General features: G+C 37.9%; 2 protein-coding genes across 6 annotated transcripts in view; both read left to right on the plus strand.

Moving 5' to 3' along the window:
- PLCB4 (phospholipase C beta 4) overlaps nt 1-12296 on the plus strand; it is a 184804-nt gene that overhangs the window by 95497 nt on the left and 77011 nt on the right. For all 5 annotated transcript variants that reach the window (XM_051615381.1, XM_051615380.1, XM_051615383.1 and 2 more), the window contains 5 exons: nt 1993-2073; nt 2374-2433; nt 3591-3734; nt 11515-11594; nt 12135-12188. In XM_051615381.1, coding sequence (XP_051471341.1) covers nt 1993-2073; nt 2374-2433; nt 3591-3734; nt 11515-11594; nt 12135-12188 — 419 coding nt within the window. The remainder of the gene's footprint in view (nt 1-1992; nt 2074-2373; nt 2434-3590; nt 3735-11514; nt 11595-12134; nt 12189-12296) is intronic.
- Nucleotides 1-12296, plus strand: part of LOC127382866 (1-phosphatidylinositol 4,5-bisphosphate phosphodiesterase beta-4-like) — a 290239-nt gene that overhangs the window by 95482 nt on the left and 182461 nt on the right.

Raw genomic sequence — 12296 nt, forward strand, 5'->3', positions numbered from 1 at the left:
ACCACCCTCACAGCAAAGAATTTATTTCTAATGTCTAACCTAAATCTACCCTCTTGCAGTTTAATATTACCAGTCATGTTACATCTACATGGTCTGATAGTAGGTGCTTTTTTTACTATAGAAGAAGACAAATTGCCAAAAAAGTAATTTGATTGATAGAGTCAAGGCCAGAGTGGCACATCAACATGGATGCAGTTTACATAAACACTTTTGTGAAAATATTTTTGGTTTATCAAGAGCATTTCAATAGATGGGGACACATTAAATGACAAAAAGATTGCCTGCCTTTTATTGTGTGGGTAACCTTTCTGAGAAACTCAAGAGACAGTAATTTTGATTGGTATCTAGCTGCATTTTTATGTGAAACAAGACTCCATGAGCCATAAAACTAGTAAATCTGAGGTGTCAGGCAACAAGTAGGCTTCATGAGGGACGAGTGCTAGAGTGAAGGCAGGAAAATAAAAGTCATGGTGGAGAAAGATGGGCAGAGCAGTGCATACTGGAAATTCATGCATAGTGGTGTTGGATCAGACTCACCTGCAGCAACTTTATACTTTCTATCTCAGCTTCTCTGACTGTAAAATTAACATAGCTGTTTGCTACTTAGATGGAAAACTGCAGCGTATCAGTCCTTAAAACCTGTAAATCTTTTTTGAGGACCTAAAATATTGTCCAGAAGTGGTAGACACCATTCAATAATTAATGTGTCCAGGGAAAAGGAGCAATTACCACAAACACAGCATATCTCCTTTGGCTGTGCCCATCTAGGAGGGCTCAATGACATTTCTCAGCAGTGGATTCAGGAACTTGCTTGACTTCATGCCCAGCATCAAGTGAGGATAAGACCTGACTGGAATGTGACCTATCCTTAGCTCACCTGATAGACTCTTGTTCCACGGCAGAGGCCAAAAAGTCTCCTGTGGCTGCCCCATGATTTCCTGCATTCCAGGTTGGGCTGGGTGCTGCCTCAGAGTGACTCAGTCCTGGCTAGACTTACTGACATAAAAGCATGCTCCATGGATTGAGAACATTAGAGTTTTCACTTGGTTTTGTTACCTTAATTCAAATTGTCCTTTATGCAAGGCCTTTTGCTCTGGAAACAGCTGTGTAAATTGATGTGCTTGTTGCCCTTGCTATATGCACAAGAGAGGATGTGACATTTTAGATAGGTACCTCAGTCTTTAACACAGAACAAAGGACTGGCCTCTGAAACAGTAAGCAGAGCTGCGGCCTGCACACAGGCTTGTTGCTTTTCAATTAAGGAAGCCAGGAAGTCCTGGATCCTTTTTTTTCTTTGAAAAGTGATTGATTCTGCACAGTGTTATCCTGCAATTTGGCTTAATTTATGATGCATTAATTGAAGCTGGAGGTGTGTGGAGGAAATTTCTTTTTTAATTCAGCTAATGGGATTTTTTGCCTTGTCTAGTCTCTTTGATATGCCATTCTTTCTTGATTTATCTGTAAATCAGTATCCTTTAAACCCTGCTTGCCAGATACTCTGGCTACAAAATGCTCATGACATACATACTGTCATAGTCTAACAGAAAAGTGCTTCCCAGTTTCTGAATGTTAACATGAATTGTAGTCATTTACCCTGAAGGTAGTATTGGCAAATTACATGTTTTTAATCTTTATTCTGTTTGAAGCATTTAATTTTCAATAATTTTTTTGAAGTTCCATTTCAATAAGGTGTTTTTTTTTCTTAAGGTAAGAATCACTGCTTTTGTTAAACAAAACTGATCTTCGTAATTGTAAAGAAGTAGGAAAATATTGTGAATCCCAATGTCTTAAATTGCAGCAAAAAGACAAATAATTAAAACCCAGCATTTTTTAAAAGCCTGCTTCCCTTATTTCTGATTGCTTTGGGAATAGCACATTCTGCAGGAAAGTATTTGGGGAGAAATGTTACAGTCTCTAATTTTTGAACAGTAAATAAGTTTATAACATCTGTCAAACTGACTAAATTGATGGTCTGTATTTTCTTTTCTACAGGAATCTTTTGTCTTTGAAAGCAACTGCCTTTTCCGAGTGGATGAATTTGGCTTTTTTCTGAGCTGGAAAAGTGAAGGAAAGGTATATTACAATTATGTCAGGAAAATATATTAAATATTGTTGCACTTGGTTTATGTTCTAGCTAGGTTTTTAAAAACTGAAATACTGTGTTAGTTTATTTGCAAAACTAGCCTTAGTCCTTTCAGAATTGACAGAAATTAAGCATTTAGGAGGGAATTAACTGATATAAAAGGAAAATACACTGTTTAGTGTTAATTAACAGTGTTTGCAAATAAGATTCATTGTTTATTTTTGCTGCAATTCCTAATGGAACCATGTGTCAACAGACGTTTGAACTTGTACGTTTTTTTGCCATTTCAGGAAGGACAAGTATTAGAATGCTCCCTAATCAACAGTGTTCGTTTTGGAGCTGTACCAAAGGTACTCTATGATTAGTTTATACTCTTCATTTAAACAAAGAATATTTAAACTGAAGGTGAAATGGGGGTGAAGTTCCTTTCTTTAAAAAACACCAGCAACACAGCTTTTATTTCACAATCATAGTGTAAAATTTTAGGTTTTAAAGTGAAGTATTTTGGTGTGATTGCAGTGGGAAGGTTCTGTAATCTGGTCTTTATGACATAATACATTGCTTGGCTTTTGGGTTGCAGCAGACATTAAGAGCATGTGTCAGGAGTTTCTAATTACTTTGTAACAGTGATACTTGTTTTAGAGATCTGGAAAAAAAATATTTGGTATTCCAAATTTTGTTCCTATCTGTGTAAAATATAAACAGAAGTACTAGCTTGGAGTTCTGGAGAACCCCAAAACTTTGGAAATTCTTTCAGATGTACTCTTCACAGGGAAAAAGGATTTTCTTAAGTGAATTGTGGGTCTCCCTCCTCCAGATCTTTAGAAGATTTTTTGTGAAGCAAGATATAAGTTAGCACCTCTGCATTTACACTTTCATATGTTAACTGTTTCTGTGTTAAATGCAGATAACCATCTCTTAGTGGTTCTCCTGGGAATCCATAGACTAAATTCTTTCCCCCATAGAGAAGGGGCATGAGAAGTGGTGGTGCAGACTGCTCCGTGCTTCATGTACTGACGAACATGCAAATACACTTCAGACTTCACCGCTGTCTTTACATAAGTTGTTTGCTCTTTATGCCCATTAATTCTGTAGCCCTTGATCCTCAGCAGAGATACCAGCTTGTACTGCGTATCCTTAAGAAGCAGCCAAAAAGTTGCACAGATGATAACTCTATGGATTTAACTAGATTGGAGTAATTTTTCCTTTGTTACCAATCCTTGGAGTGATTAATTTTTGTTTTTTATTATGAAAATATATGTAATTTCTAATTTAATTTTCTAAAATATATTACAAGTACTTAATTTACTTCTGGAGTCTCATGATCATGCTCCTCATTGTTAGAATATATTCATTTTTTAAGGTTTACACACAATAAATAGTTCTAAGTGAAAGCACTCATTTAAGATGACTGACAAAGTATATGGAGATGGAAGTGCCTCTTAATGATAGTGAGTTGCATTACAAAAGTTTGGGAATGTAACAAGTTATTTATTCTTTTTAACAGGATCCCAAAATACTAACTGCACTTGAGGCTGTTGGAAAATCAGAAAATGAGTTGGAAGGACGGATAGTTTGTGTTTGCAGTGGCACAGATCTGGTGAACATCAGCTTCACTTTCATGGTAGCAGAAAACACAGAAATAGCCAAGGTATTTCACAATTTATCAGTGTTGGGGAGTTAAAAAAAGGAGAGCTCTTCAGCAGTACTTGATTGTTTTTCCTGATTAAGTCAGCCTGCTTGGCTGGTTTACTGTCTGCTGCCCCAGCCTACCAAAGGACAGCAAACATCCATTTGGAGCATTCCGTAACATATTGGTGTGCCATGGTGAAAGGAAATAGTTACTCTGTCAGACTCTGCATTCATGGTGATTTGTCACCGAGATCATTAGATATAGGACTCAGCATTCCCTCAACTGTTTAGTATCACTGCATGATATGTGATGGTTCTGCAGTGCATCTGTAACCCACAGGGATACTGAAGAGAAGTTAAATTACTTTCATTTTTCTGGTGGGTGGAGCTCACCCCACCAAAATTTTGTTCAGCAATAACGCAGTTGTATTGAATGGTTCATATTATTTGAAAAGACAAAAGCAGGAAGGAAAATTCTCTGCAGCTAAGTGGATTCCAGTGTACTGGGGTTATTTTCTGTTTCCCATTGACATGGAACAGTCTTAAGAAAAAAATGGTGTTTTTTTACATGTCATCATTCTTGAGAGCTAAAGATTCAGTTCATAATGCAAGTTCTGTGGCCCTGCCAAGGCCTGATGCTCCATCTGTCTGCTGTAAAGTGCTCTGAGAAACTTGATCCAGAGTACTGGTAGGATGCTCCTACCTTAGATACAGAAATGCAAGGCATTTTAAAAGTACGCATTATTTGTTTTGTGTGGAAAACACTTTGCTTTTCTGATTGTATGTATTTGTGGTGTATGACAATCTCTTTTGCCTGTGAGATAACCACTGAATAATGATCAGGAACACATATCTGCTAAATCCCCTTCTCTAAAACTGAGTATGTTTTTGCTGAATGCAACATCACTAAATCCCTTGGCAGACCTGGTTCATTTTTCACTGCTTTGGATCTGTATCTCTTTGAACACTGGCAGTACTGAGTAAAGGTAAATACTTGTATAACTTTCATAAGTACATGAAATAGATTTTACTGTGTGCATTTTCAGTGGGCTTTCAGGGAAATAACATACCACAGCTATGTTTTGAAAACATGTAAGCAGCAAAGAAAAGGAGATAGTGGCAGCATTCACTTTTATACTTAACCCAACCGTGTCTTTGATTTCTTCTGAAAATAGAAAGTTGGAGTTAAATTTCTTAGCCACCTTAGATCTCAACAAACTGTTCTAGACTCATTGGTTTGTGAGGAGTATGTTGCCCAGTTACACAGACTGCCACAACAGGTGGGTTAATTATATTGTCTAAAAGATTTACTGCTTCATTAACTGCTATGCTTACCCAAAAGGCTGTGTGATACTGCAGTCAGCTGGTGGGTAGGCTCTGAGAGTCCTTCATTTTGGGAGTCTTTCCACTGAAATGTATATCCAGGACTTGTTGACAATGGTGATCCATCTGATCTGGTAAGTTTTAGGCACAAGTGAGACAGTAAAGTAAATCACGCCAAAAACAATGTAGAGTTTTCTAAGTTGCACCTAAAACTCTGCCTTTGCCAGGGATATGAGTATATGGGAAGTCATTTGGCCTGTACTGTATTGGCTTTTTGTTTTTGGTGAGTACATGAACTGGCTACTCCACCTCTGTGCCAAAATAAACTTTTTTAGGAGTTATCTCTCCATAGAGCTTTTCATGCTTAATTCTTCCTGGTTTGCTGATAAGAAGGCTTCTTTATTCTGGGACAGAGTAAGTCTCCTCTAGGATGAGTCTTTACCTGGCATAAAGTAGCTATACAGCTACTAACTGCAGTTTAAAATGGGTCTTGATTTACTCCACCTTAAATAGTAAGCCCCCTTTGTGAAAAGACAGAGGCAAGAATTTGGAGAAGAAAGGGCAATGATTGTAGCTTAAGCAGCACAGGTATGTGTAAGGGATGTATCTGTAGTGATTTCTGCTGTTTTCCCTCCCTGTTGCTATGAGGAAGGCAAGAATTACTTGTAGATCTTTTGTTCCTTCCTCAGATAAACCAAGGATTGGTTAGTACCCTACTGGGATCCTTTAAAACAAGGGAATTTGGTGACAGGTCCAAACACAAAATCCCAGAACCTTTCTGCCTAGAAAGATAGCAAAAAGGTATTCTGCTTCTGTAGATAGTATTTTACAACTGCACAAGAAGTATTGGTTACTTACTGAAAGCTGGGTTATAATGGGACTGAGTAATCACAACAAAGAAGGTTAATGGTTTCTGGCTTCTTCAAGCTTCCCCTAGGAGGAGTGGTATCGGTGGGAAGCAGGTGCTGTCAAGTGGGTAGGACAGGCTGGCGGAGTGTGGGGACAGTCCCTTAGTGGGGAGCTGCTGCCTGCTGTGGGCAGTGGTGGACCCTCTCTCCCCCGAAGGGCTTGTCACAGGCTGACTGTTGTCATCCGTCATAATCTCTGCACTGGGGCAACCCCACACCCCTCTGCCTCTTGTGGCAATGTGCTCAGCATGTCTGGCCAAGCCATCACAGAACTGCAAGTGTAACTACTCCAAAAACAAGAGTGTGTTTATTATGTCTCCACTTGTCTCCAAGCTCCAACTCTGGTATTTACATTCTCTCTACTTAGATTTTATTGGTGTTTTCAGCTGAGAAATTGGTTTTCATTTCCACTCTTAAAACAAAACCACCAAGAAATAGGGTGTACTCTTGTTTCTGATTGCAAGCAGCTGTTACAGTCCATTTCTAAAGCAAGTCCACTGTGATAGTAGTGTGTGACTGTAGAAGGTAGAATTTATAATCTGATGTTTGGAATCCTGATAAAATCAGGATATAAATTATTGTGAGATATAATTAAGGCACACACACACCTATTAGGTGTGACCATATGTGTGTATTTTTCCTTTTTATTTCCTGGATGGACTTTCTGTGACCTACTAATCTGATAATCTGCTTTCCTCAATCTAGGACATTTGGAAAGGCCAGTGAGTATTTGGGGGAAAATTTCCTTAGTGCATAAGCAAAGTAGTGCTGCTCTGAGGCCTCAGTGTATGGCATGTAGGCTGCCTATCCAAAGTTGCCATATGTCCAATAAAGCTGTTGTAGTTCAGCAACCCAAAATCTGGATTTGTTGTCATCTTTGCTCATCCACTTTGGCAATGCATTAAGGAGTATAACTTAAAGGATTAACCTAAGTCAAGTCGGCTCTTTTTACATTCTTTAATATTACTGTGTATCGGGGTTAAGTTTATCCTGACAGTTATTTCCCAAGATACAGCTGTGCTGTTGGGAAGGGCCATCTCTCCAGCTGATAGCTTCCACACTTATGCCAGAAAGTACTGTTCTCACTGCCCTACTGGCAGAGGTCTTTATGTGAACACTCCTAATTCACTTCAAGGAAGAGCTCATGTCGCCTATTTAGGGGTGAAGCTCACACAAGTTTCTAATTTTAATAAACCAGAACTTTCTTACAAGACATCTATGTTGAGAGGGACATCGACTGGTGACAGCACCGCTGGGTGAGGATGAAGTACCAGGGAACCCTGCCAGGCCATGTCTGTCTTGGCAAGAGCTGGGAAACACAGTTCCATTTTCTCTGGGTTTCCTGAACCTTCATGCTGTCAAGCCCTTGACTCTGGCAGCCAATTCCAGGCAGTGAGTACCAAACTCAGAAGACAGTTCCTTCTTGCCTTCTCAGCTTCCCTAATGCTTGAATGGAGTGCAACTGTGGAGAGACTGCACTGGAAAAGTGAAGGTAAAAATCTTGAGAGGTCTGGATGATACTGACGTCATCTGTAAATAAGCCATGGATGACCTTGTCTAGAATTTCATGAGCTGTAGGTCACAGTGGTTTGTAGTCTTTCATAATTTTTGCCCTTTTTAACCCACCTAAATGAGATGTTGATGGCTAAAAGAGAGCTGAGAGGTCAAATTTATCTGTGCACCCTGTGTTTCTTCGATGAACCCCAGCTAATGCGATGTCACTAAGTGCCTCAGGAGCATTTGAGTACTACCTCAAAAGCTGAAAGAGTGCTTCTTCAATCAATTTTTCTTGCACCTTCTCCTCATAGAGATATTTCACAATGTTGGATATCGTTAGAGAAAAACAGTTTGCATATTCCAGCCTTCAAGGTACTTAGGTTTTGTGTCAGCCTAAGGGTCTGTGTTCAAGATGCACTTGTTTTTTATTTTGTTTCTTTCACGGTGATTGTTTTTCTAGGATTAGGTAGCAGGGACCAGATTCCTCTTTTATATGGATCTGGAAGAATTCTTGGTATATAGAGCCATTCAGGAGTTACATTGACAGAGTAAAGGTGGATTCATATTTTGAAAATCTGAAGATATTTATCACTAGCATCAGTGAGAATGAAAGCATATTCTGTATTTATATCAAAATCATTTTGTAACTCTACTTTCTGTAGGACCCGAGTGAAGCATTTCATACCTACCTCATTTCAGAATCTCATCTTGTTATTGGATTTTCCTTCTTTGGAGAGGCAGTGATTTGGAAATGCTGAGTATGGAAGAAGAGTTGAGGATCTTTAACTCTGTTAACTTACATAGATTTGCAGGTCTTTTAGCTTCATCTGTAGAATAAGGAGTGCTCTCTTAGCACACAAGCAAGGCTGCTGCTGTGTTCTTCATAGAATGTTAGCTGAGAAAAGTCTGAGCTCTTCTTTAATCCCTCCCACAAGGTCATCAGACAAGTGTACATTGAATCTGGGAGTGGTTTATTGTCAGGAAAGCAATATATTGCCAGCTTGACATTTGTCAATGTGTTCAAGCTTTGAATATTTTGTGAATATCTGTGCAGTGGATCACAGTGCCTTAAAGGTGATTATTACGATATTTGTTATTTGGAGACTGTTCTGGCTAGGAAGGATGTTCTGTGTTGACCAGCTGACAAAGAGTTTGAATGTTTTGCATTGAGCCTGTGTATTAATCTGGGGATATGGAATTTTTTTCATCGCACATCATTTTGCTTCTAATAGTATGTTCACAACCCAGAAGTTGTTCTGTTTTCTTTTTCTTTTCCTAAGCTCTTTTAGTCATAGTTAACTTGGGGCCAGCTGGTAATCGTGGGGAATATCTGATTAAATGCTCCAGAAAGTGCTTCAAACTCCAGCTGAAGTACAAGCAGCCAGATGCTACATTGTATTGCAGCTGTGTGGCACGGAACAGAGAGGAAAACGTGTCTCTCAAAATGCCATGTCTTGCCCATGGGACATTGTGCCAATCTAAAGATGTTTCATAGATGGGCAGAGACTCTTAAGTTACTCCCTTGTGTGGTACCAGCAGAGATGTGAGGCTTTTGTGGTTTATCAGTGTTTGGCTGTAGTTCTGTGCTCTTTTGGTGTAAGAGAATGCAGCTCCTTATTTGGCATCTATATCAGAAAAGAGCATTATTGTTGAAAAAAATGTTAGGGAGTTCACTAAAGTAGGAATCATCAGGAGAATTCCTGCAAGGAAATTACTTGATAAGTGGTTAATGTGTTGATTTTTCTCTATACTTTTTTTTTCTAGCAGTGTTCCCTTTTTGGCAGTTGTTCTTGATGGACTGAAGTAGCTTCAGAACTCAGTGCTTTTAAATGTTACATGTTGTTACATCTGGTGTAGTTGAAAACTGTTGCCTTCAAGTTAGAATAGCTCTGTGTATTTATTTTCTATTGAAATGGTGACATTGACAGTACTGCACCAATGTTTCTTTTTAGCAGAACAAGTGGGAGTTTTGAAAGACTGAAGCACATTCACAACATGCATTTTGCATAACTGAATTTTGCAAGGGTTTTTGTGTGCAGTGCATGTGCCATTTTACTTTATGGGTCAGTGTTGAAAGGTTGAGTAGCTTTTAAGGGACTGCAGACTAATCCAGATCGTATGAGAACAATTTTTTGTGTAGGTGTGATGATGTGAGTGAAGCAGTAATGTTACATCTTACTTTGTTTGTTAAACAAACAAACCCAAACAAACAAAACCCAAACCAAACCAAAATCAAGCCACAAAAACCCAAAGCTAAATAGTTGAATGATGTTAGTGAATTTCCACAGTTCTAAGAGACTGAAATAAATGTAGGACTTCTTCAGGCATTTATCCTGAAATTATCACAAGCACTGCTCCTGTATCATCTTAGGCGAGGGAACATTTGTAGGAAAAGATTAATGTTTCCTATGTCTGTCAGTGGCTTCCAGTTTTATTAGTATTAATAAATAATATTATCTCTCCTCACAAACTTTGTTTTATGTATCTAGACAGTACATCCATACTGTGACTGCCAAGCCATTTTATTCATGCAGTTGGGAAAAGAAAAATGAGGGGGCAGACTGTTACTGGTGGGTATTTTTCAAGCACAAAAATACACCAGAGAAAACCCCAAATGCTAGCTTTTCTCATAGGTTAGACTTCTATTTTCAAATTATTCTCATATGTATACTTACTCTATTTTATGTATATTTTATGCAGTGCTTCTTAAAAAGGATAATTTGAAAAGGAATATTTAAAAATTAATAAATGTCTTAATAAATGGCTACTTTTCCTAAAACAAAATAGATTTTTAAGGCAGTCCAATTAACAATTTATTGTTTAAAAAGTAGTTTTTCGTGTGCTTCTAGTGTGTCATGAGTGCAAGGGTCTGCTTAAGTGTGTTTATCTGTTGAATAGACACGTTAGACCTTGTTTCAACCCATAGGGATTTACTGCCTGCAATTTACAATATGCCATTTTCCAAAGACATTAGTATTCCTCCTATATAAATGATGATTTTTTTCATCTGTTTTGCAGATGTACAGCACTCATTCATGAAAACAAAAATATACTCATCTACATCTATTTCCAAGTGTCAAATTCTGGATTCTACCCAAGTCAGTTCAAGCTGCATGCACAGAATTTGGCCAGAAGCAAGAAGCTTCTTTGATCATAAGGTTAATGTTAAGCAGCAGACCAAATCCCATCTCAGTTCCACAGTGTAAATTATCTGTTGAGTAATCCTAGCATTACAATGGCATAATTGAAATCAAACTTGGCTTGTAGTGCTGTCATTTTTTTTTCTTCCTCCTATAGCTTTATCCTGCTAGGATTCTTGCTGAAATCAATGAGTGTTTATGCTAGAGCCTAATCCTTAAGCTTCTAATATACAGGACTGCAAAGTCTAGGTACAAGCTATAGTAAAAAAATATGTCCATGAAAAGGAATTACATAAGTAAGTGTTGTAACACTGCTGCTGGCTGAAAGTCATCCCAGTGATTACTGGAATGTTTTGCTTTTAAGGATGAAAGCCAGAAAGCAAGCAAGACTTGAATATGTAACAGGGTGTTAGATGAAATCAGTATCACAGAACAAGTGTTCTGCCTCCCTGTGATTTGCTCTAGCCTATTAATATTTTGTTTAATTCCTTTTCTAAAACTGGACTTGTTAAATATGTCGTCACATATTGTATAATGTTGCTTAATAACTGATGTGGCCAGTCGCAACTGAAAAGGAGGCATATGTTTATACAGGCTATAAATAGAAGGCTTAATAAATCAATCAGTGGACTGCTTGCCTTTGCTGGCAGTAAACTGTTTTAATAGCAGCACTGATGCTACATGTAATACTTGGAAGAATGGAAAGCACAATCACTTTGTTTAGTGAAGGATGAAATAGTACTACGTGAAATGTGGCTGGGCTTTTCCGTGGTATTACAGGCTGTGAAGTGTGCAGGTTTTTTTCCACAACTCAGATTAGTAAGGTTATCCGTAGCTGCAAGGAAGAAGAGCCTTCACCCAAGATAAACTTGCCTACTTTTTCCTCTTCAGTTTTCCTAATTTGGTGTTTCTGACTTGTCATGTTTTTCAGCAATGGGTAGAAGGGCTTGGATCCATCATACATAACTTTAGAGCTAACAATGTCAGTCCAATGACATGTCTCAAGAAACAGTAAGTTAGCTTCTTTCCTTCCCTTTATTTTTCTGCCCTTGTATTTTCCTTCTTGGAATTAAAAAAATAAATAAATTTGGTTTTCATAGTTCAATATCACAAAACAGTGTAATTAAAAAATGATGAGAAATTAGTTTAGGATTTATCTTTCGCTGTGACCAGAAAAGGTCTCAAGTCTGTGTCTGTCACCTGCCGAGAAGAAATTACAAAAGAATTTATAACTATTAATTTGATTTACTGATATTGTATGTAAAAAGTATTTACTGGTTTGTTCTTTCAATGATGCATACACAAGCAAAACCCCATGAGTCTTTCTTGTTTTCACACTGCTGTTAATTGATATACTGATTCTTTTGGGCTGCTTTTTGCCTTAACAGTTACAAAACTGCTGTGCCTCAAGCACTAAAAGGTTACAGAAAATGTTTTTTATTGCAGAACAATTTTTGTTTGTACTAATTTCGACTGATGTGGCAATAATATAAGTATCTAGAGCCCAATTTTAATAAATTTTATTTTAAAACACTTTCTTCTTAATTTCAGCTGGATGAAGCTGGCCTTTCTAACGAACACAAATGGGAAAATTCCAGTTCGGAGGTAAGCACAACTGAAAAGTCAGGGTTTTACCAGGTGCTGGTTGTATAATGGTAATAAAATTCTGTGGCTTAATAATGAAATATAATATCAATTTTATTACTAACGCAT

The sequence above is a fragment of the Apus apus genome, chromosome 3 (genome assembly GCF_020740795.1).
Source record: "Apus apus isolate bApuApu2 chromosome 3, bApuApu2.pri.cur, whole genome shotgun sequence".
Classification (NCBI taxonomy): Eukaryota; Metazoa; Chordata; class Aves; order Apodiformes; family Apodidae; genus Apus; species Apus apus.